This window comes from Euleptes europaea, chromosome 11, assembly GCF_029931775.1.
Source record: "Euleptes europaea isolate rEulEur1 chromosome 11, rEulEur1.hap1, whole genome shotgun sequence".
Classification (NCBI taxonomy): Eukaryota; Metazoa; Chordata; class Lepidosauria; order Squamata; family Sphaerodactylidae; genus Euleptes; species Euleptes europaea.
The window spans coordinates 24,695,113-24,720,479 of NC_079322.1; the positions used below are offsets into that span (position 1 = coordinate 24,695,113).

The following is a 25,367-nucleotide window of genomic DNA, read 5'->3' on the forward strand; positions in this document are numbered from 1 at the left end:
CATGAGGGTGGAGTGGGAGAAACCAATGGCTTCCAAACAGTTTCCCCTTTCATCTAGAAAGTGAAGAAGGTCAGGCCATGATCAAGGACCCTGCCGATAGAAAAACGGAACTAGCTTGTAAAAAGGCCATGAGGCTTCTGCCTTAGCAATCAGTTCGTCCATTACTTCGGCCTTGGTTTCTAGGGCAGCTATTATCTGGACAAGGAAAGTCACACAGCTCATACCTCAGGAAGAGAAGCAAGCCTTTGAAGGGGTATCTAGAATCTTGAGAGCAGTTTCTTTTCTAGCTGACTCTACCCTTGATACTATGTCTTTTGCGACCAGAGCACTAGCCACTGCCTCAGCAGCTAGAAGAGCACTCTGGTTACCCCCTTGGCAGATAGAACACCGTTCTAAGTCTGTCCTCATGGGGTTTCCATATCAAGGCAAGAGGCTTTTTGGGGATAAATTAGATCCCATCCTGGTAGAAACCAAAGATAAAAAGCAGGCCCTACCTAAAAGTCTTCAGAAAGATTCCAGGGGTTTTTCTCAAACCACTTCCTTCAGGACTTACCACACCTTGCAGAAATTCAGACCTGATCAGCGCAGGTTTCAGTGGAACCAAAACCGTAGTTCCTTTCGCAGAGGGGGTAGGTTCAGTCGGTCAGCCAAATTCTCCTCCTTCCAAGGTAACAAAGGGGACAAACCTGGTCGCCAGAACAAGCAGTGACGCCACATCTCCGCCTGTGGGAGGAAGGCTCAGCCTATTTCTTCATCAATGGTCTTCCTCCCAACCAGACCATTGGGTAGAAAGCGTCATCACTCACGGTCACCAAATAAAATTCTCACACACTCCACCCAACAGATTAGCTGTCTCCCCAACCTCAAAGAACAAACTCAAACTTCAAAGGACCTCAGAAGCGGTTCAACATTTGTTGAACATACAGGCCATAGAGACAGTGCCTCTGCAGGAGCGCTCATTAGGAATTTATTCAATTTTCTTTACAGTGCCCAAACAAAACGGAGGATGGAGACCCATACTAGACTTCAACTTTCTCAACAAGTTCCTTCCACTAAAGCGTTTCCGGATGGAAACTTTGAGGTCAGTCACAGAGGCCCTAAGACCACTGGACTTTATGACGTCTATAGACCTCACAGAGGCTTATCTTCACATTCTCATTTACCCTCCTCACCTTCGCTTCCTCAGATTCCTATATCAGGGAATGCATTTTCAGTTCAGGGCCCTCCCATTCGGGTTAACCTCTGCCTCGAGCGTATTTACCAAAGTGGTGACACTTAGAGCAGACCTGCGCAAGGAGGGGATAAGAATTTTCCCATACCTCGACGACATACTGGTTTGCGCAGATTCAGAACAGCAAAGTCTCTCTCTCTCACACACAACAGGTCTTAGAAAAGTTGACATGTCACGGTTTCATCATAAACTACAAAAAGAGCCAATTGTATCCCTCACAAAGACTAAAGCATCTTGGAGTAGACATAGACACAAAGCAGAACAAACTCTTTCTCACGCAAGAAAAGATCAACCTAATATCTTCCCTAGCCAAAAAAGCATACTTAGCCAGGTCGTCCAAACTCATGTCCCTAGCGAAACTGCAGGGACACATGATAGCTTGTATTCCCACCATCCAATGGGCTCGTCTTCATGCAAGGCCATTGCAATGGCTTCTCAGTCCTTACCAGGCAGACATCCAGAGGAAAAGAGACAAAAACATCATCCTTTCAAAAGAAGCGAGAAAAAGCTTAAGATGGTGGTCTCTTTGGACCAACCTGTCCAAGGGTCTGAGGTTCATTCACCCCATTCCAATACAAATCTTCACGGATGCATGTCCTACGGGTTGGGGGGCAACACTACAGAAACTCCTGGCGCAGGGCACCTGGGAACCCCAAGAACAAAAACTCGACATAAACATCTTAGAGTTAAGAGCAATATTCAGGGCCCTTCAGAGCTTCCAGAGTCATATTCAGGGAAAGGACGTTCTCATCAAGATGGACAATGTGGCCGCAAAGGCACATTTAAACAAACGGGGGATCGAGGTCTTCAGCCCTGCACAAGGAAGCGTTACACATTCTGATTTGGGCAGAGACAAACCTGATGTCACTCTCAGCCGAGCATATACAGGGTGCTGTCAACATTCAAGCAGATTGGCTCAGCAGGGAGACTATCAGCGAGGCAGAATGGTCCCTTCATCCGGAGGTTTTCCACATGATCACGCAGAAATTCGGAACTCCTCAGGTGGACTTATTTGCATCCAACAGCAACCACCAATTAAACAGGTATTTCACCAGGTACACTCAACAGGGAGCGGAGCAGACAGATGCACTGATATGCCCGTGGCCCAGGGAACTGCTCTATGTGTTCCCACCTCTCCCTCTCATTCCAAGAGTCTTGAGAAGGGTACGGCTTCTGAAAGCACACGTTCTATTCGTAGCCCCATTCTGGCCCAGGCGCCCATGGTTCTCATCCCTGGTGCAGATGTTAAACAACAACCACTGGAGGCTACCAGAAAGACAAGACCTTCTGACTCAGGGCCCAATCTGCCATCCCAACCCAGGTTAGTACAAACTGACCATTTGGGAATTGAACAAAAAAGACTTTCAGACTTAGGCTACGATTCAGACATCATTCACACTATTCAGGCAGCACGTAGACCGTCTACACAGAGAATTTACAATATGTCCTGAAAGGCTTACACTAGGTGGTGCAGACGTAAGTCAGTCAATCCTCTTAAACCCAGAACAGCAGGCATTCTGTCATTTTTACAAGAAGGGCATAAAATGGGTTTATCCACTTCCACACTCCGCAGGCAGCTGGCTTCTATAGCGACCATTGTTCCCAGGATTGCTGGTTATAAATTAACAAAACACCCTCACGTTAAATCTTTCCTCAGAGGGATAAGCCTTATTTCCCCTCCTGTCAAACACAGGTTCCCCACCTGGAGCCTGCACACAGTACTAACAGCCCTCACTAAGCTACCTTTTGAGCCACTCACACAAGTAGGCCTCAGGTGGCTGAGAATGAAAGCCCTGTTTTTAACGGCTGTAACCTCTGCATGCAGAGTTTCTGAGTTGGGAGCACTTTCTATCAGACCAGGATTCATCACCTTCCACAAAGACAAAGTCGTCCTTAGCCACGACCAGTCCTTTATTCTGAAATGTAACTCCAAATTTCATAGAGAGCAGAACATATTATTACCCTCCTTCTGTCCTAATCCAAAGAATCCCAAAGAGAAGGCCTGGCACACCTTAGATTTAAGGAGAGCATTACATACATCTCTCGCACACAGCCCATACGAATGTCTGATGCTCTATTCATTAACATTTCTCCACCTAATCAGGGCAAACCTATGTCTAGGGCATCTATTAGCCGGAATATCTCCTCATGCATTAAGACAGCTTATCTAGAGAGCAAGCTACCTGTTCCAGGGGATATCACTGCCGACTCGGTGCAAAGCGCAGCAGCTTCCACAGCCTTTGATAGACAGGCTCCTATCGAGGAGATTTGCAGGGCGGCCACTTGGTCCTCAGTGTTCACCTTCGTGTTTCATTATAAATTGGACCTCTACTCGTCAGCAGCCGCCGCATTCGGCAGACGAGTACTTCAGAGTATAATTCAAGACGTCTAACCCTCCCAGTTAGGGGACTGCTCTTGTATGTCCCATCCTGAAGATGCCCTTTGGACCCTCTGAGAGAGAAAGAGCCTTGGTACTTACCGTGAAGGCTTCTTCTGCTCAGAGGGACAAAGGGCGTCTTGCCCGCCCAGACGTCTGCTGCTAGTTTTTTCTGGGTTATTTAGTTAGTCACCTTTGACAGTTCTATACGGGTTAGTCTTCTTCTATTTATAGAATTTTTTCTGGGAATAAATCTCTCTGCAGTTGTTCATAGTATGTTTATTTCAAGTTTCACTCATGATAAAGGCTCGGAAAGTTTTGAAGTGGCAACAAGGGGCGTTTACCTCAGGAGGCTAGAAAATTTACATATTAGATTCCTGCCTCCCGAACCAAGAGGAAACGGAAACACCCATCCTGAAGATGCCCTTTGTCCCTCTGAGAAGAAGAAGCCTTCACGGTAAGTACCAAGGCTCTTTTTCTATGAATATTTGCTTTGCTTACATATGGCTTAATTGTGCTTTAAGTATGCGAATAACCCATTCAGTGATTTCTTCGATTTGGTACTCCCTGGAAACCTAAAATATGTGTATAACATGTTAGTGTGACTATTTTTTGTTGCTATTGCTTATTTGTATATACGCTTGAATTTACAGATCATAGTTTAGATGACAGTGTGAAGAATCCATATGCTATTGGCGATCTTTGTCTCAAAAACTAATTATAAAGAAGTTCTGTATACTTTAGCTATTGCTCTAAGTCCTCTGCAAAAAGAGGACTGGGTCTGTTCTGCTAGTGGAAGTGGTTTATTTGGTGGAAGCAGCCTTCTACTGCAGGATGTAGCAGTTTCCTAGTGGAGGAAGGCACTTCTGCTTGCAGAACAGACGCATGATATTCAGCTGCGGGAAAACCCAGCCCTGAAAAAATCACAAAGGATATGAATGTACTGAACTATCAAGAAATTTAAGAAACCTGTTGCTACAAAAATATTAGCATTAAATGAAATATCTAGAGCTAACCACATAATATATCTAGGCCTACTGCTGGGTAAGCAGGTGGCACCTGTGGCTTAGGAATGCCTTTTACCGGCTTCAGTTGTTAAGCCAGCTGTGGCCTTTCCTGGGCAGAAAAGATCTGGCCACGATGGTTGCATGCCCTGGTTACATCTAGCTTAGATTACTGCCATGCGCTCCACATGGAGCTGCCCTTGAAAAGTGTTCGGAGTCTTTAAGTGGTACAGAATGCTGCAGCCTGGATGTTGACTGGAGTGGGTCGTGGGGATCATATCTCTCCAGGGTTGGCTCCCAATTTGTTTCGGAGCACAATTCAGGGGGCTGGTGCTGATCTTTAAAGCCCTATATAGTTTGGGACCAACGTACCTGAAGGGCTGCCTACTTCCCTTATGAATTTACCCGGCCACTGTGGTCATCTTCAGAGGCCCTCCTACGGGTGTCCCCACCTTCTGAGAGAAATGCTGTAAAATAAAATAGTATTACAACATCCAGGAACTTTAACATAGTGTGTCTGTTTTCCCAGCCTTCATCTCGCAATTCAGCAACTCCTTTGAGTGGAAATTCATCTAGACGAGGAAGTGGGGATACTGGCAGTTTGGTGGATCCTGATACCTCATTAAGTGAATTGCGGGTGAGCAAACTTTGGTTGCCTAGAAAGTTACTTTCTTGTAGCCCTTGAGAAGGCAAAATAGGCTTGAAATATGACTTCGGACGGTTTTGGTGTATAGAGCTACTTGCTTCAGATGTCCATACGATAAATGAGAGGAAAAACTCAGTTTTGCTAAGAACAACTCCACTATCATGATGTCAACCTCTTGGCCCACCCTTTGTCTCTTGGCAGCAAGTGAATAATTTGTGGTTGTGCATGGGTATCAATATTCCTTTATGGAAATCGTTTCCTCTTTGATCCCCATTCCTGAGATTTTGGGGTCCCTTTTCAGTACCTGCTACCACCTGTTGTAATAAGGAAGCTTTATGGTGCCTGAACTGGAATTAAAAACCCTCTTTCTTGCCACTTAGAGTTTTAGCCATATAGCCCTTTGAAGCTATACAGTTTTCAAAGGGTCTCTCTGTCTTCCTTTAAGATAAAAATGGTCTCTCACCCCATGAACATGACAGTGTGATATGCTAGGCATATTTCTTCCTATTCCTTCATGGCCTCTATGGCTGCATTTATTTTTGCTGAGAAGGCCACAAATTAAGTTTTTTTCCAACTGTTTGAAAAATGTTCCAGAGTAAAATTAATTTTTAGATTTGTAAATAGAAAAGCAATTTCATATTTTTATAGAATAATTATTGATTAGTGTTCTAATACTTACCATCCCATAACAGTCTAGGGAAGAAGGATACAAGCTATAAGTTATCTGGAGTTGGTTCTAGTTCATTATCGTCAATGTATATATTTTCATTGTTATACTAAGACCATAGTACAATGATTTTTGTATCATAGAGTAGAAAAATATTTTATAATTGAAGTTTGGAGCCCAACTCTTTTTTGGTCAATAACGCATAGGACTGAAACTTAGGCAATGAACATTTAAATTTACAAACATAATAAATGTTGGCCATTTATTTGTAGAAAAGGTTAAATTAACAATGCATGTCTTAAATTAGAAAATAAAGATTTAACTCTTAGATAAATTTGTTCCACTGAAACGTGCCAAGCCAATTTGTTTTTGTTTCAATCTCACAATGTCATAGTAAGTTATTTCCAATGTTCTTATGCAGTGGTTCATTCCTATATCCTGCAGGATATCTATGATCTTAAGGACCAGATACAAGATGTAGAGGGGAGATACATGCAGGGCCTTAAAGAACTAAAGGTATCAGGATTTGTCCCAAGCATGCATTCACTATGGTAACATGTTGGTGATGGAGTTCTTGCTGGTTTCACTAACAGCTTTACTAACATACCACTTCATTTTCTTTTGAAGCATGCGGCTAACCTGCAAATCCTAGAATGGACTATGTATAATTTATATAGCTAACTAAATCTGCTTATGCTTAAACGGTTATATGAAAAGGACAGTGAGGTTCAATATTAAATACAGGATATGTTCTAGTAAACAATATGAAAAGTTTATCTATGTCTTTGTGTGGGACGTACTTAATGGCTAATAATTTTTCTTAGCACCCCTCAGATAAAATACAATTTGGTTGGCTTCTTTCAAAAAATATTTGCTTATTTAAACACTTACTTTTTGAAAAGGTTCGGAAAAGACTTCGAGAAGCCCTGCTCTGGCGTCCCCCAGAAGATGGACCTAAATGGATATTTGAACAATCTTTTATAAAAGGCTTGCTAAATATCTAGGATTATTAGAAGCAGCTTCCTTTGGCCTCTCCCTGCTACTATCCCTTGTTTACTGTCCAGTCTGCAGCAAGGAAACCTATGAAAATGCACTTTGTGATTGGGTTTGCTGAATGAGCAAAACCTCTTACCCTAAGAGAAGCTGAATCAGTGTAATCTTCCCATTTACTTATTCATGCTGATAAGGTGTTTCCTTAACTGCATATCGAGCAATCAGGCAGTTACTTACCTAGAGACATAGCTGGATGCTGCCATCCTGTTTCCTTAAAGCCTTATTTCTGCTACTCACCAGATCCTCCTTTCTTCATCCATAAAGGAGAAGCTTTTCTGTGCCAGATTTTAGGAAATTACCAGTCCTCTTCTTCCAACTGCTTTGCCATTCAGCATCCTCAGTTGTTCTTTCCAAATCTGTCTGGGTGTTCTTTTGCACAATATGTGAATATTAGTGGCTCAGAGTTCTCATCAGATGGTGCTGCCAGTGAATTATCGGAGAAGGTGAAAAAGGAACCAGGCATACCTCTGTAACACCTAGTTCCAGCTGCAAGCCTCTGTTCCTTCCAGCTGCCACTGCTAGAGGAGCACGGCACACAGTCAAGCACTCTTCCATCATACCTGAATTTAGATCACCAAAGAATCTCCTCCATCTAGTGATATTTGTATTAAATTTTGTTTGCCGTCTGCACTAGTTTTTGATTAGTCCCCTTTAAGAGGGGAGTGGACATGTTCATGGAGGAGAGGGGTATTCATGGCTACTAGTGGAAATGGATACTAGTCATGATGCATATCTATTCTCTCCAGGATCAAAGGAGAATGCCTATTATATTAGGTGCTGTGGAACGCAGGCAGGATAATGCTGCTGCAGTGGTCTTGTTTGTGGGCTTCCTAGAGGCACCTGGTTGGCCACTGTGTGAACAGACTGCTGGACTTGATGGACCTTGGTCTGATCCAGAATGGCTTTTCTTATGTTCTTATGATTATAGTTTTACTAAGTTTTTTTAGAATGGCAATGCCGCAAAATAACTTGTCTGTCTACCATGTTCTTATGACTCCTGCAAGTTTGAGGTGCTGGTTTAATCCTTTTTTCTTAACGGGCCAAATTGCAGGTTAAAAATAATGGTACATAACCACAGCAAGATTTCATCTGATACAGCTTAACCATCCAGCTCTTTGGGTGGCTAGTTTCCTAGTTTTGTCAAGATCTGATCCAGTCCAATGTCTCCCTCAAACAATATTACTATATGTACTTTGAGCAAGATGACTCCCCTTTATATACGTAAGGAGTTACTTATGCATGGACTCTGGGACCAGGGCCTGAAACAAACCAAGATGCCAACTCTGTCCCCATATCCACTCTGACAACACAATAAATGGACCTAACAACACCAGCTACACCATCTCAGCTCCATTCACTTGTTCATCTTCCAGCATTATATATGCCGTCAAATGTCAACAATGCCCTTCCACTCTCTGTATCAGACAAACAGGTCAGTCCTGACATAAAAAAATTAATGGATATAAATCCGACATTAAGAACCACAATGCTCAAAAACCAGTTGGAGATCAGTTTAACCTTTCATAAGAGTGGCAGTCCTCAAACAAAAAACTTCAAGGGGAAATTACAACTGGAGATTTGAATTCATTGACAAATTCAGAACAGCGGATTCCCCAGGGCTGAATAGGGACATAGGATACTTATCTCACTACATATGCTAATGTTTGCCCCAGGCATTTCCCCTCTAATCAAGTTGATTTCCTTTGCAACCTTTACAACACCCCTCCCAGTTCTGACTGGAATATACTTGTATCTGACGAAGGGAGCTTGGTCTCTCGAAAGCTTATACCCCAAAAATCTTGTTGGTCTCTGAGGTGTTAGTGAACTCTAATCTAATTTAGGTAATTTTATACCGTAACTGATCTCTGCATCACTAGATATTGGAATTGTCCCCACCAGTTCACCAAAAAATGATGAGTGGATAAAGAGTTGGAAGATGGTGATAATCAGAATTCTAGCTCAGAAGAAAAACTATGGCATCCTTTGCTACTCTTTATCTTAAACGAGAGCCCCTCGTCTCCATGAGTGTGTTCCTGAGAAATATAGGAGCATGGAAGTATCTAATATAAATTAACATTCTTACTCATCTGGTCTCTTTATCCTCCTGCCCAGAATATTTCCCCGTACATTTAGCTTCACTGTTTGGATAGTATGTAAATTACTACTGGTATGACTATTTTGGTATTATTTGTGTGAATTGCCTTTTTATAATCATGCAAATTACTACTTGTATGATTATTTTTATTAATTTCATATTAATTACCTTTTTATAATCATGCTGCTCTGTTCTGCTACTGAATCATTTGTGTTGTATTTCTTGTTATAACCAAAACAAAAGCTGATGTTTAATATGTTGATAACAATCTCCTTCAGCATCCAGACTGAATGTTCATTTGCCACTTGCAAATGTGCCCTTCTGTTCTGCTTAGTATTTTAATCATTCTGCTTTTGTAAGCTTCTCCACCTTAGTCCTCGCTCATCTGCATTCTTCAGTTCTCCTTTACTTGGTAACTAATCATGTATAAACATATTGGCGTGACTGCCCCTTGTAGACGTTTCATGGACCTTCATAATTGTTGATGCTACTGCTTTGTGATGTTTCTTGTCTGTTTGGAGCCAAACTGCTTTGAGGCATTTGGGGGATATTATATTTGGCACCTTTCTGGATTGCTTTTTTGAAGCAGAGTAACACTCCGATAGACTGGAAGGTGATTTCTAATAGTGCTCAGTACCTTGCGTAAAAGCACACCTAAACATTGTGCAGAGTGCATTTCAGAAGGAAAGTCTGACTGCATACCATTATCTCCTTTCCCTCTAAGGATGAATAAATGTATATGTGAACTTATTATGCAAAAATATTAAGTTGATCAGAATCTTATACATTTTATTTCATATATATTTATGAATTACATTTGCTAGATAATATCTTCTTGCCTGTATTAATAAGATGATTCCATTATTCCTGAGAATCCTTTATTGTAAAATATTCCTTTTTGGTGAGGAAAAACCTCTAAAGTAACCATGTCTGCAGATAACATTTCTTATGAAGCAATATTAAAATTATGGAATGGTATCCAAATGAATTCTAAGTGACTGAAGGCCCAACCCTAATCTAGACCTGGAAAACTTCAGCATACTGAGGGTTTTAACTGAAAAGAACCTCGATTAGATGATGGGACAAAGACCTTACATCTGTAAACTCAAAAATGAAAGATGAGACTGCACTTTCTTGAGGCTGTTTTATGGAGCCAATTCTGTAAGCTTGCTTGGGTTGTTGGCAGTTGCTGTAAAAGCAGGGTAGAATTAATCATGGAAATAATGCAGTCAAGCAAAGAAGAGAAAAAAACTACAGATATTACTAGGGTCTTTAATTAAAAATGAGTTAATGTACTAAAAGAACAAAAGCAGTATTACTTGGATAGAACATTATAAATGTTTAATAGTAAGTTGTCCAATGTTTACCAGGAGTCACTTGCTGAAGTAGAAGAAAAATACAAGAAAGCAATGGTTTCTAATGCCCAACTGGATAATGAGAAAAACAATTTGATCTATCAAGTGGACACTCTGAAGGATGTCATTGAGGAAAGAGAGGAGCAGTTAGCAGAATACTACAGGGAAAATGAAGAAAAATCTAAGGTACTTGTACTTTATATATTCCCTCTGTATTGGACAGTGTGCCCTGATTAGCTAATAAAAAAGCCTTGAGTGTACTTCTGCATACTGATATTTTTAAACCTACCAGGCCAAGTTAATTAAAAAGAGTTGACTAGTTTGAGTTTCATAGTCCACTATTTAAAATGTTTGTATGTGTTAGTGATACAAGCTCCTCCCCCCTTTATTTTTAATAGCACAGATTCCTTAAACTTAAGAATCTTTAGCTTATTCTGATGAATAATAGCGTATAATGGATTTAAGACAGAATCCTGGTGTTTCTTACGGGACAATGGACTCAGATTAATAGGAAATGTATATTAATATTCCAGACATGTTTGCTGTTGTTTTGTTACCAAATATTGTATATATTAAGCTAATATTACACTCAGTGTTAAGCTTGAGATGATTGATTGATTGTTGTCTTAATATAGGAATTGGAAAGGCAGAAACATCTGTGCTCTGTTCTGCAGCATAAGGTAGATGAACTTAAAGAGGGCCTTCGTCAAAGAGATGAACTTATAGAGGTAACGTGTCAAATAACTTTCATTGAACTAGATTATGTTTTTATTGTTCAACTGAAACTGTGGTGTATTTGTAGACATCACTTACATACACTGAAGTGAGCTTTACCAGTCAAAAGGGATTGATTCTGCTTACTCTGTATGGGTTAGCAGAAAATCTTTTGTATCTATTTTATAGTGTTCCAGTATCGTTCATCTTGTATTTTGTAAGGTCAGTTCCAGACTGAAATGATTCACCTCTTGCCTCTGAATAATTCCAACACTTATTGCAGTTTTTCTGAGTTACTGTGGAGAATATACCACTGAATAATTACTGAATCGCAAATATTTCATAAAGTTGTATGACGTTTGAAAATATATGTAATATTCACAAAGCTCACTTTATGCATAACTTAGCATAAACAGTACCAAACTTGCCTCCCTTATTTGACTTCAGTCTGAAATCATTTTGCTGCTTTCTGTTCCATTATAGATTACCATTGTAAAGTGGGCATGGTAGCATATTGTTTCGTAACATTAATACCTGGCCCACCTCATGATTTTGGTGTCAGAGGGGCTTTGTGGCTGCTTCCCCAACCCAAGAAATAGGTTGGTGGAAGTTTGCCTTAATATTCACAAGTCTACTGCTTGTTCTTCACCATTCCTTGTAGTGTCTGCTACCTTGACTTTAAGGGGCCTCTAAAATTGAGGGATATTAATCTATGGCTTTTAATTTAGAAGCTGTCCTGGAAGAAAACCGTTATCATTCTTAAGATTTTGGAAAAACTGAGGAACAGTTGAAAAATTAAGAAATAATCTATAGTGCAATTTTTTCTTGACTGCACAGATTGAGTGTGATGTATGCATAGAGACAGCATATTTGGTTTTAAGTTGTTTGAAACGTGCACACACAGGGAGAAGATAACTGTAACAATCTCCTCCACAACATATGTGTTTGCATGTGCAGAGTTTCTTGATGTTAGCAAGCATTCAGTCCTGCAATCTCTTCCTGCAGTGCAAAGTGGCACGATCGAGGAACAGTCACGACATGGACTATTTGTGCACATTTCAGTACAGGTTCATTCACAGTGCTTGAGCGGATTCAGGCCGTCAGTAGGATGGACCTGCCGGATATTTGTGTTTGTTAGTAGTATCAGTATGAATTCATAAGTGAGCTAACATTGTGAAAGTCCTTGCAACAAAGATGTTTCCATTCACTACATGGAATATATAGCACACATAATGCTTATCAGTAACTTTGTTTAACAAATGGAAGAAAATCTCTTAACCCCCTGTCTTTATTTATAAAACCTTCATCTTTGTCTTTGGTTAACTGCTCACTCCTGCCTGTTGTCTTGCAATTTCCTTTATTTCTCTCTTTCCTCTCTTTCTTCTTTTCCCTGTGTGTACTGCAGGAGAACCAGCGCACCCAGCAGAAAATAGAGTCTCTAACCAAAGAGGTGTTTGACCTCCAGGAGACAGTTAATTGGAAAGATAAAAAAATTGGGGTAGGAGATCAATTCTGAAGCGAAGAGTGATTAGGAATAGGCTGGTATAGGTTGGCATTAGGTTTGTTGATGGTCAGAGGGATGAACTGTTGAATGAAGTGCTAAGGGGTCTTCATTAGGCCAAACAATAGTTTTGCTTGTGCTAGACTGCTGCTGATTCTGCACTCCCCCTGCTTGGTGCCCCCATGCTGTTTCTGAGGGCTCACGCCACCCCTTCTCCAGAACAAGATTCTGGAGAGCATGGCAGGCGGCAGAAGGAACTGGGAGGGGAACAAATTAAATTTCCTGAGTGCAGTTTAGGACCCAGCTCATTGGTTGCGCTGCTTGATTCCATCCTAAGTTTGCAATGGAGCGAATTCTGAGAGAAAGGGCTAGTTATACACGCAGCATCCATATTTGATATACTAGCTCATACATGTATCCACTCAGAGAAAACATTGAAGTGATTTGGCTTAATCTGATACAAATCTATGTAGGTAGGTCTCAATTAAGAGAAAGTAAGTTCTTGCGATGCCACAGTTAACTTAAGACCCATTGCTTTCAGTGGGACTTCAGCATGATTCAGTTTCTCTTACTTGGAGCTTTAGCTTTATTGATCCATTTTAAATGGTTTCCTCTCCAGAGTGCTAGAATGGGGTGTAGATTAGATGTTGTAGACTCTGTTATGGTAACAAACCAAGGTAAAATTAAGTTTTGGTTTTTTTAAGTCTTCAGTTCTTATGGTGGTTAATTCTTCCTGATAAAATGAAATCATATTATTTGAGTTAAATTAAAACTCTAACTCTTGTGTTGTGGGTCAAAGAATGGAGAGAGGGCGAGCTTATGTAAAATAGTATGCTTTTAAAAATGCCACAGCTAGTTATTGTAGGACTTGATTTAAAGCATAATGGAAAGATACAGGGTTTAAATTTAAGGCTTGTTTGGGCAGCACTTCCCCTCCTAGGACTGTTCCCAGATACAGATCAGCATCTGAACTCCAGCTCCGGCACTCCCTTCTCTACTTGTGAAAACCAGGTTCCACAATCAGTACATTTCTTTACAGTTTACTCTTTTTGTTTGTGTGCTTGCTTTTTCATAGAATCATAGAGTTGGAAGGGACCACCAGGGTCATCTGGTCCAACCCCCTGGACAATGCATGCATTTCACAATTACCTCCCCCACACACCCCCAGTGACCCCTACTCCATGCCCAGAAGATGGCCAAGATGCCTTCCCTCTCATGAACTGCCTACGGTCATAGAATCAGCATTGCTGGCAGATGGCCATCTAGCCTCTGCTTTAAAACCTCCAGGGAAGGAGAGCTTACCACCTCCCAAGGAAGCCCGTTCCACTGAGGAACCGCTCTGTTAGAAAATTCTTCCTAATGTCTAGACGGAAACTCTTTTGATTTAATTTTTTTATTTCATATCAGAGATTAACAACCCAAAAAAATTTTTTTTTTTTGTTAAGTGAACGCAAGCTCTCACTCCTGAGCCTGGGAGTTTAAGCCCAGGAAGAAAAACTAGTGTCTAAGCAGGCCTTAACATTCATTGTCTGATATGATAAGAGTGTTATATAGGGATTACCCTAGAAGTATTTGCCCTCTTCGGTCTGTTGGAAATTGGAAGAGCTGATACTATGAATAGAATTTTTCTAGGAGCTCTACAAAAATGCAGCAAGCCACTTACTTTGTAATTAACGCCCCCACACACACAAATCCCCCCCCACACACACAGAAAACTGGATTTGTTAGTTGGTGTGTGCAGTTATAAGTTGCATGTTTAAAATTTCAAGTCTGTATAAACTATGAAACTAGGCATTTCTGCTCTTGACTTAACCAACAAGAAGCCCAAGCACACATCTCTAGCACAGGGACTGTTAGCTCATTCTGCTTGCACATGAGTGCTGGGCAGGAAGCCCAATACTCCTTTTGAAATAGTTTGTTAGAATTGTATTTATAGTTTATAACTTAATAAATGTTTAAGGTTTGCCAGATCTGTTGCAAATGAAGTATGCTTGTGCCAGGCCTGCATTTCTGGGGAAACACAGGGCTGTAAAAACCTTTACTTTCATCTTTTTGGCTTCTCTTTTTGTTCAATGCTTACCTTGCAAGACAATCTCTCTTTACCTATCACATGTTCTTTCTCTGTGCCACTTTCTTTGTGCTGCCTGCCTACACCAAGGCCCTAGAGAGACAGAAAGAGTACTTTGACTGCATTAGGATTGAGCGAGATGAGCTCAGAGATGAGCTGGCTGACCTCAAGGAAGCAATGAAGACAGGAGAGGTAGGTTAGCTGCAGCAGCGCTTTCTGCTGTAAGAATGGGGGATAGAGCCACAACCACCACCACGAAAAGTACAATATTGCTACTTCAGCATATCCTTCTTCCTCCTAAATAGGGAACACATTTAACAGGAGCTGTTCATATATATTGTTTTGATTAAGTAATTAGCGTATCATCAAGTTTCACCTTGCATTTACGTAGTGTTTACTTTTTTGTGTGTGTGCAGAAAAATGGATTAGTTATAATCCCAGATGGCACTCCAAATGGCGACGTCAGCCATGAGCCGGTAGTTGGCGCAATAACAGTGGTATCACAGGAAGCTGCTCAGGTGTTGGAATCGGCAGGGGAAGGACCACTAGGTAAAATGTGTAGAATTCTTTTTCTAAAGAATGTTGGTCAATTGTGATTTGGATCCAGATGAGCACGTTAGGGCCTCATTCTATTATAAAATGATTTAATTATCTTACGATGAACCAAACCATTACTTCTGTGCGGCTCAAATTTACAGTCATGGCTGTATAAGCATATATTTATAGAGTAGGAAACATATCTACAGGTTTAAATTTATTTTTAAAAACATAGAAGCAGCATTATATGAAAAGTCCTTGAAGTATTTAAAATATATGTGCAAGAAATAGAAAAATATACCTGAGTATAATAGTTTTTGTATCTGTAAACGTTGGCCTTACTCCAATGTACTTTGTATTATACCATAGTCTGACCTGCTTAAAAAAAGGGGCCTTGCAATATGTGTGGATCCATCCATTTGGCTCGTCTTAATACATGTTGAATTCTGGAAGGTGTGATGCTGCTTTTTAATTGTGGCACACTTACTTCCAAGTAAATACAGTTAATATGGAGGTCTAAATCAGCGTTAGAATTACATCCTTAATTTCCTCTTTTTGTGAGGTTCTTCTTCGTGGCCTGTATCTCTAAGAATATTTAAATGAAATCCCATGCAAAAATGTTCTTTGCTGCAACAACAAAAAAAAGCTGGCCTTCCCATATCAAATGTCTCGTCTTCTAACTGATTTATTTTCTTTTAGATGTTAGGCTACGAAAGCTAGCAGGAGAAAAGGAAGAGTTATTGTCACAGGTAAAAAAAAAATCCCCTCAGAATCAGTCACGGAAGTAGCAGTAAATGTTAAAAAATGTCAATAGTGATGCTTTTATCAGTTTTTGTAAAACACAAATTGGGGGAGTTATGTAACAGGCCGTGACAGTAGTTCAGCAACAGTGCATTTTCATTGTTTAACTCTCCTTACAGGCCTATGGCATTGCCCTGCTTCCTTTTGAGATCCTGTCCAGTTGGCTAGTCTTGCTTCATATTTGAAAGAATACGTGAGAGTTGCAAAAGTCCCTCTGAACTACATTAGTCCTTTGAGTCCCTGACCACCCCACGTCCTGCAGTTTAAACATAGTATCTGCTTGAAGAAAACCCCACAGAAAACAGAGGAAAAGAAACTAATTATCCTAGTGTGCCATAGCACTAGAGTGGATTCCCATTTAAAGGAACCCAGAGACGGAGTGCAGCAATTTGCAAAATCTACATGGAGCAATTAATTAATGGCCATCACATAGAGAACCGGACTCTGTGTACATATTCAAAACACTTTGTGCAGGTGCAGTGCATCAATCAATGTCCCAGACTTTTTAAAGGTTCAGTCTAGATTGCTGATGCTTGGTTCCAAAGGTGAATTATACATGTGGCAGTATGGTTTTCCCTTCTGCAGTTTCTCTGTCTTGCATTGCTTATTAACATTGGCCAATAGAAACAACTGATCACTAGTGCTGGTAAACTATGGTGCTGTTGTTGTTGTTTTTAAGCCGTCTGTGTACCTGTGTGTATCTGCATCATCTGAGAACAGCAGTAGCATCCTAGAAAATTTGATCAGATAAATTCATAGTCATTATTTAAGGCTGGGAATTGTTGTGACCATAAAAAGAAAACAATTGCTGGCGATCATGGATTTGTCAGGTCGAGTAGTCAGTGGCAGGCTACTCACAAAAACATTAATAACATTATTTTGATTTCAGATTAAAAAACTGAAGTTACAGTTGGAAGAGGCACGGCAGTCTTCTAGAAATGATGGCACAAATACTGATCTAACAGGATTGGAAAACGGTTCTGATTTGCAGTTAATTGAAATGCAGAGTATGTATATTGTCAGTCTGCAATTCCATGCATTTGTGAAGAAATTGATACTTTTTTCTACATTCAAAGAGGACTTATGGTAGGAACAAGCATGTCTGGAAAAATATTTGTTTCGATCTTAGCTCTGTGTTCAAAGGTGGCTTGCAACTTTGTGCCAAGGTCATCTAGTGTATGAAGTGTAAGGAGGAATACAAAGAGACCGTGCATGGTTCAAATTCCTGTTGGGCCTCTCTGGCCTTCCTTATCATTCTTCCCAAATACCTCACAGAGAAGCTGTGAGATTCAATGCGAGAAGGAACATTTACACTCTTGGAAATGTGGTTAAAACACTGTTGTAAAAGATGCTACTAAATACCACAGAACAGGTGAGGCCTGCCAGTTAAATTCCTGTGAATTTCACGTTCCAGTTGCTTTATATCTTCATCCAGAGCGACATTTTATCTAAATAGTTTAGATGAAATGTGCAGTCATGTAGATTGCAGGGGCTTATTTTGCTATGTGTGTACATATATTCAGCAGCTACAATTGTTAATGAGTTCCTTGTGTGCCCATTGGTGTATGCATGTCATTGTCACATAGCTGTGCATATGTTGTCCTGTATATCCATATACATTTGCCTAGGTGCAATGTCATATTAGTCCTTAGAGCTAGAGAGCTAGGATTTTGATTATCCATTTTACATATAATGCAGCCATCTGAAAAAGAATTAGAAAACATCACTTTCTTTTTGTTGTTGTTAGTAAAGTCACTTTTAAATGTTAGAAATGGCTCTTGGTGTTCATCCCTTATACTTGAAACTGTAACCAGTGCATAAACAGGGTATTGTAGAATGCCTCAAAGATGACAAATTTGGGAAATGTTCTTTTTTTTTAAAAAAAAGGAACCCAGTGATTTTTTCTAACAGTAATGGCTTTTGCCATTAATCCCTGTAAAATAACAGGTACTGCATAAAGGGTTGCAAATGTACAAAAGAGCATCCCCACTCAAAGAAACAACTTACTTTTTCTCGGAAAGTTGAAGTATTGTTTACCAGGCTCCATCACAACCTCAGTCTTGGAATCTGTTAGGCTGGCGCTTTTGTAGGCGGCTGAAACTTTTGAAAACTGATACTAATGTATGATTTTCCCTTGAAAAACAGAAATTCACCATGCAGACCAAAAATTCAAAGCCCAACTGAAGTAGCAACTTACATAATGTCCAGGAATTTGTGGTTTAATTTTTTTTCTTTTATCTAGGAGATGCCAACAGGCAAATAAGTGAATTCAGATTTAAACTTTCAAAGGCTGAACAGGATATAACTACTTTAGAACAAAATGTAGGTATTGAAGTTCTGGTACATATATACAGCTATTTGTGTATATATATCTCTTTCTAATTTCCCTATTCTTCTTTATAACCTGTTGCCAGTGTGCAAATCCTTTCCCTCCATAAGCAAATGATACCTAGGACTTCATGGTCCTATGGAGGAACTGCTCTGTAGATGGATCCATCCTTACACAGGAAAACTGTTTGGGTATATGGGTGAGTTGGCAGATATGAATCAAGACCCATATACCCTTTGAGCGGGGGAAAATGAAGACAAAAGAATTGCTTCATTGTGTTGTCTTGGAACGGAGGAGTGGCATACATACTTCTGCTCATATATCTGATTAAATTGTGATAGAAAAAATCATTGGTTAGTATCCTTTGTGGCTCTGAGGCAGTATTCCCTACTTTGCCCTACAAGCTTAGTTTCCTAACTGGTTACCACAGATGTAACCAGTTTCTATGTCCTTGTTGTAATGCTATATAAGGCAAGGACAGAAAAGGTGGACACTGCTCGCATATGGGAAGGTCAGTGAATCACTGCTCTAAACCGATTTGGTCTTTCAGATTGTAAGACTAGAAGGACAAGTGTTAAGATACAAAACTGCTGCGGAGAATGCAGAAAAAGTAGAAGACGAACTCAAAGCAGAAAAAAGAAAACTTCAGCGAGAGGTAATTCTCCTTTTCCTCTGTGTGAACAAATCATAAATGTTAATGACTATTTTCTATGCTTAAAGGTGAGGCTGGGCTATTTTTGCATCAAAAATGAAAAAAAAAATGTTCTGCCTATAGGATGCTGCCACATGTTTCCAGCAACTGTGCTCAGGAAATTGCCTCCACAAAAGCTTCTACCCGAGCTAGCATCAGGACCGGGAGATATTACTGAGGAATAGATTCCTGTCCTGGGATGCTGCTGCACTTCTGCATCCTATTGGTTGGGGTGGGGGGAAGACAACTATGTATGCTAAATTTATATCCTGCCTTGCATTGCTGTATTTAAGATTACTAACAAAACTATCGCTTGGATCCAATGATAATGTGGAAACGGGCTTAGCACGGTTCTGCTTGTGCAAAACCTAGTGCTTTCCTTCCTATGAAATTGGATATGCAAGTGGGGGATACTTAGTACAATCAGCTACTGTGGTCTCTTTTGTGTGTGTTTCTACTTCGGCAAGAGCTTCAGTGGAAGGGCAAATTATGCATTGGATCCAACCCTGTATCAACAAAAGTGCATGCCTCACAAGATAATTATTATATCTGCTGAATCTTGAAGTAAACATCACTGCCCCTCAAAGGTCTTTCAGAGGTAATAAACCGAAGGTGGGATTTTGTCCCCTATCCCAGCTGTTGCCAGTTTGTAGTCTTGTAGCTTTATTGGACTGTGTCTGGTTAGCTTTTTTTCCCACTCCTCCTCCTGTTATTCCAGCTTCCTGGATAAGGAGAGAATGGGTTGCTAGGACAGGAGTTCCCAGTCCTTGCTTCGTATCTGATCAAATAGCACCAGTTCATGCATCTGAGAGTTACTAACTGTAGCCTCTGCCTCCTTAATCCCCTGCACTTTAGGCATAGGTTATCCTCTTGACTCAAATGTTCAGAGTGAGAAATTCAGATTTATTATGCATCTGTTGATAAATTGAATGAAGAATGAGGTCAAAGTGAGTCACAAATTTCCAGTCACGGCAAGGCGAGCTGGGAAGAGTCCACTGTTCAGAAGGGGCGAGCCAAGGTGGATGTAATAGGAGCACATTTGTGTGTTTATACCTGAACCTGCTGGAGTAATGTAGAGACCAAGAAGGGGAAGACCTAATTTTTCATAGCATATGGGTGCATGGATGACAGAAAACTGAACCCTCCCTACCTGCAAGTTTCTGCCAGGGTGCTGCAGGGTATTAAACTACACAAAAGGAGAATGCACCCTGTTTGATTTTAAAATTAGATCTCATCTTCCTGATCATGTATGATTGCTGTACATATAGGGTTAAACACATTTCCTTTAGTTGCATCTTGCCTGGGTTAAATTCAGAGTTGGTCGAAGGGGCTGAGCTGGCAGAGGTTGTTTTAGAATAACCAAAATTCTGGAGCTTGATTGTTGTTGTTTTTATTTAAAAACTCCTCATCGATACTGCATTGTTTCCTTTATGGTGATTTAAGACAGTCCTGCACATCCTCTCGAACATGTTATACTTAATATGTTTTTCTTTTTTTTAAGTTAAGAACAGCATTGGACAGGGCAGAAGAGATGGAGATGACCAACAGCCACTTAGTAAAAAGGTTGGAGAAGATGAAGGCAAACAGATCGGCACTTTTATCTCAACAGTAGAAAAGAAGTTTAAAAAAAATTATGCACTGCTCCTTGAAATAACTTCCCTTAGCTTGTTTTAATACAGACTTTCTTTGGCACAAACTTTAAACACTGAGCGGTTCAGTGAGTTTTTAGTTTCATAATTAAGTGGCGAATATTTTGTAACCTGAGAGAATGAAAAATGAGTTTGAATTTCTATGTGGATGATGAGTTTTTAGCATCTTAATTCTAGAATCTGCTATAAACTATTTTCACAATTGTGAGATCAAGTTTATTCATTGAACTCCTTCCACCTGCTTTAATAATGCTTGGTTCTTGGAAACAACTGCATAGATTGAAGAGGATGCTGCATTACAAACTAACCAATGACGTGCTGTCAAGACATCACATGGCACAAGTGCCTTCTATATGGTGCAATGTAGACTTCAGTGATTAGATTAAAAACCTTTGGAATTGCATAATGTTTTATTTTAAGATACATTTTGGGGTCTGTTTGCTAAACTTTATACATTTTGATGGAAGACACTTTTGTAAAATATTTAAATTTATATAAAATAGAAGTGACTGTATAAAATTTGCTTTGTTGCATGGGTGATGCACATCTGAGTTCTCAGCTCCCAAAAGTACTGTCCCAAGCTGCTCTTAACAAAAGAGTAGTAACTGTTCTCTTTGTTGTACGTTGTAAAACCTGGTGTGATCTACTTAAGGGTGGAGTGAAACATTGGGTGGGGAAAATGTGGCAGAAAAATTTATTAAATGGACACTTTATTTACCAAACGTGATATTGGCTAAGTCTGATTATGTCTTCTACCTTAAGGTTATTCCTTGTACATTAAGATGGAGATTGTTCACAGGAATTATAACTTGCTAAAATACCAATGTATCTTCAAAGCAGGACTTTGTTACCTCTGATTATATTCATTTCACTGGCTGAATTGGTTAAAAACTGTATCCAGATTCAGCTCCTAGAAGGTCAACTGAAGTGGACAGTCAGCTCAGCTGCACTGAAGACAGACTTTTTGAATTTTTAGTAAGCAATTGCCGTCCAAGATATTTGACAAATCTATTATCCATGGGCGTACTCGCATTTTAGTGTGGTGGAGTTACAGCATCAAGAGAAAGTAAAGAACCTCTGAATGTACCTATCATATTGTACCTATTTACTTAAGCTGCCACGGAACTTTGCATATCATGGGAAGTAGCCAATTCAACTAAGAATAAAAATCTAGATTTGCTAGTCCTGCTTTCCCTATTCAAAGCTGAACCTCATACGCTGCCCTGTGCTCCTTGGAGAAAGACTGGTATAAAACAGAAATTGACGAACAATAAATAGATGCGGGCCTTTATTTATATGTCTGTATTTAGCACCTCTCAAAGACTTTGTACAGGTCTGGTAGATTAGCAAGCTGCAAAATGGTTCCATCTTCTGTAAAGTTCTTCGGAGGCATAAGATATGTCCTAAAAGCTTTGTAAAGCACATGTTCCACTGTCCATTTCCACGAGTGTGTGCTAGGTCCCAATTCATCAGCCTGAAAATGTTTTTAAAAGCTTACATTCAAATAAATGTCATGCATTTTAGTTATGTCTTAACATTTGTAGCTTCAAATGGTGCTATCTTTATCCTAAGAGTACTTTCCCCGCTTCTTTTTTGCTGTCAAGTCATATCTGACTTCTGGCGACCCTGTAGGGTTTTCAAGGCAAGAGACGTTCAGAGGTGGTTTGCCATTGCCTGCCTCCGCATCACACCCCTGGTTTTCCTTGGAGGTCTCCCATCCAAATACTTGCCAGGGTCAAGGATGAGTGTGTGTGACTGGCCCAAGGTCACTCAGCAAGTTCCCACGGCAGAGTGGAGATTCACACCTGGGTTTCCTAGATCCTAGTCCAACACCTTAACCACTGTACCACGTTGCTCAGTTTAAGAGTACTAGTGTTTCTTTAAGAACATAAAACACGAATATTTCAGTGCTTGAGTTATTTACCCTGCTTGTTACCTTTTCTACTGTGATATCCAGCTTGTGGAAGGTATTTCTTTTGCAACACAGCTAAGAATACAGGAATGCCACGTGATTCTTGGTTGATGGCAGATTTGGAAGGAAACCAGCTGGGATTCAGTCTTCAGACTCTCATCTTCCCAGCTATTGTGATGTTACTATTCCTTACTCAAGAGTAAAGATGGCTGCAACTAGAGCCAGTCATATGGAAAGTCACATAGATCCTTTAGCAAGTTCAATTTCTTTTCTCGCTATGGGACAACCTACATATGGAACAGCCAATCTTTACTGTTCAGTCAACCTTTAGAAACTCCACAATGCTGCATGATGAATAGGATTTTAAGGTGCAGCATGATAATCTTTTTACCCTATCATCTGTTAAAGACAGCCAACTGAGTACAGTACCTGTTGAGCATTAAGATCAGGCTCATCCATTATATACTGCTTTCTAATGGAGTAGAACATGGCACATTCCTTACTGAGACTTTCAAAGCATTCTTTTTCTTCATCCCAGTTTACCTGGTGAAAGAATGTGGAAAAACACTGGTGTAGGCTTAGTTTAAGTAAATTGCAAATGTGTTTAAAGAAATCCTTTTATTGTAGCATACGTTGTATGATAATAAGGACAATCTGCATGCTTAAAATATTGAATTGCTTTTCGTTCTAGAGGAAACTCGGCTCTTACAATATCAACCCAACACCAGCTTGAGTTCTTAAGGTGGAGCTTGACCATAATGTTGTGGAATCCCTGGAGGTCTGAAATACAATGACTAGACTTCATGTGGCAAGTATTTCTAAGAGCATTCACCATAGGGAGACATCTCCATAACGACCACATTCCACTTATCAGTGGCCTGAATTGAAGACAAATTCACATGAAAGTGGACTGCACTAAGCATTTCTGTAAGGGCTCTACAAGAGAATTTGCATTAACCTATGCAGTTCATGCTCAGTTTAAGAACAGGACTAAGTGATGACATCCCCTCTTGGAGGTAGGTAAGTGGAATCATATGGAAATAGGCATCTTCTAGGCCCTGCCTCCTCTAGTGCAAACAGCTGCACACACACTAATGGACAGAATAGTTATGAAAATGAAAAGAGCAGAATCTTCCCCTTATGTTCAAACTGACAACTAAAATGGGCATGTGAAGACCCCAAAGAATGCACAGAAAAGCCCAGCATTTGTTTTTGAGGAAGTTTCTATTGTTTGTAAAGATATGATTTGTGATTGGGCATAAAATCCCTGCTAATTTCTCAGATAGGATTTTCTATGGGTAGAAGGGGGATTGCTCTCCAGGGCCCAGCATAATTCTTCACTCCTCCACATGACTTGCAAAACCAGATTTAAATTATGCACATTTGTATACAGTTGTGCTTGACCTGCTCTATTAAAAAAAAGAGAATCTACAGTTCCTCCCTTGCTAACTCTTCTGTCACTGAACAGCACAGGGACCGAAGATGGTGGAAGACCCAATCTACTTGTTAATTTGAAAATACTATTCAGGTGAATATGGCTGAACATCAACATACCTCAGTGGCTAATCGAAGAACCAACATGGGTAGACCTTCCAACAAGGGGATGTAGTTGTCTATCAAAAGTGGTAATCCTGTAAGATTGCCATCCTATAAACAGAGTATTTTTCCATCATCTTGAATGCCCAGTGTTCTTCAAAGTACATACTTGAGTATCAGATTCAGCTAATAGCTATAAACCAGTTAAGTTGCACATTTGCAAAATGCAACTGCTGTCTGTTTGTCACACTTTGTTTTTTAATTGTTCTGTTTTTAGGAATCAGCACAGCCACCACCTATAATTCTTTTGTTTATTGCAACTGTTGCCAAATACAAAGATCAAGAATAAGGGATCCCACTGATCCATGCCGTAAGAATCAACCTAAAATTTCCACATGGCATGATTAAAAACAAGAACCAGCTATGGGTGATGTGCTGTCTTCCAGCTACTTCCAATTCGAGGAAAAATATTTAATGCATTCTATATGGAGCTTTTCCTTAATGCCTAAATCTTTTCTGTACAGTGTCCTACCTCATGTAAATATTGTGAAAAGAATTGTGCAATAGGGTAACGCTTGTAATACAAAACTGCCTCATGCTTTACAAAAAGTCATAAACTTATAATTACCTCATCAATTTCCAGGGAGAAATAGTCTTTCAGCATTTCACTCTTCTTTGTTAGAAACTCAACAATGTATTCAGCAAGGCCTTCTTTTGGACCATCTTCTTCTGTCCAACCACTTTCAGCATTCTCCAAGGCTAGAATGGCTAGATCATAGAGGGGAGCTGGCTCCTAGATTTACCAAAATATGTAATATAGTCACCACATATTTGTTCATGCACAAATGCACACGTGGTTTGAGTTTGCATCCATAAAACTGTCACTGTGAAACTAGGAAGTTTCCTTCACTTGTGTGTGTAAAGTGCCGTCAAGTCGCCGACTTATGGCGACCCCTTTTGGGGTTTTCGTGGCAAGAGACTAAAAGAGGTGGTTTGCCAGTGCCTTCCTCTGCACAGCAACCCTGGACTGCCTTGGTGGTCTCCCATCCAAATACTAACCAGGGCTGACCCTGCTTAGCTTCTGAGATCAGGCTAGCCTGGGGCATCCAGGTCAGGGCTTCACTTAACGTGCATCATTAAGCAATGTTGGCCATGGGGAAGTTAGATGTCACCATCTTTAAGGCTCTGTTATCCCTCCCCC

General features: G+C 40.2%; 2 protein-coding genes across 7 annotated transcripts in view; one reads left to right on the forward strand and one right to left on the reverse strand.

Annotated features, from left to right (window-relative positions):
• LRRFIP2 (LRR binding FLII interacting protein 2) overlaps positions 1-21,434 on the forward strand; it is a 53,600-nt gene extending 32,166 nt beyond the window's left edge. For 3 of the 6 annotated variants that reach the window (XM_056857635.1, XM_056857636.1, XM_056857637.1), the window contains 12 exons: positions 5,142-5,249; positions 6,370-6,441; positions 10,444-10,614; positions 11,064-11,156; positions 12,548-12,640; positions 14,802-14,903; positions 15,128-15,260; positions 15,948-15,997; positions 16,939-17,056; positions 18,292-18,371; positions 18,929-19,033; positions 20,571-21,434. In XM_056857635.1, coding sequence (XP_056713613.1) covers positions 5,142-5,249; positions 6,370-6,441; positions 10,444-10,614; positions 11,064-11,156; positions 12,548-12,640; positions 14,802-14,903; positions 15,128-15,260; positions 15,948-15,997; positions 16,939-17,056; positions 18,292-18,371; positions 18,929-19,033; positions 20,571-20,681 — 1,236 coding nt within the window. In that variant the 3' untranslated portion in view covers positions 20,682-21,434. The remainder of the gene's footprint in view (positions 1-5,141; positions 5,250-6,369; positions 6,442-10,443; positions 10,615-11,063; positions 11,157-12,547; positions 12,641-14,801; positions 14,904-15,127; positions 15,261-15,947; positions 15,998-16,938; positions 17,057-18,291; positions 18,372-18,928; positions 19,034-20,570) is intronic. The other 3 variants (XM_056857638.1, XM_056857639.1, XM_056857641.1) reach the window with 3 other exon arrangements.
• Positions 21,435-21,989: 555 nt separating this feature from the next.
• MLH1 (mutL homolog 1) overlaps positions 21,990-25,367 on the reverse strand; it is a 29,830-nt gene continuing 26,452 nt past the window's right edge. Inside the window, exons 16-19 of the mRNA XM_056857644.1 lie at positions 24,795-24,959; positions 24,185-24,277; positions 23,060-23,173; positions 21,990-22,192 (exon numbers count right to left, since the gene is read on the reverse strand). Coding sequence (XP_056713622.1) covers positions 22,025-22,192; positions 23,060-23,173; positions 24,185-24,277; positions 24,795-24,959 — 540 coding nt within the window. The 3' untranslated portion in view covers positions 21,990-22,024. The remainder of the gene's footprint in view (positions 22,193-23,059; positions 23,174-24,184; positions 24,278-24,794; positions 24,960-25,367) is intronic.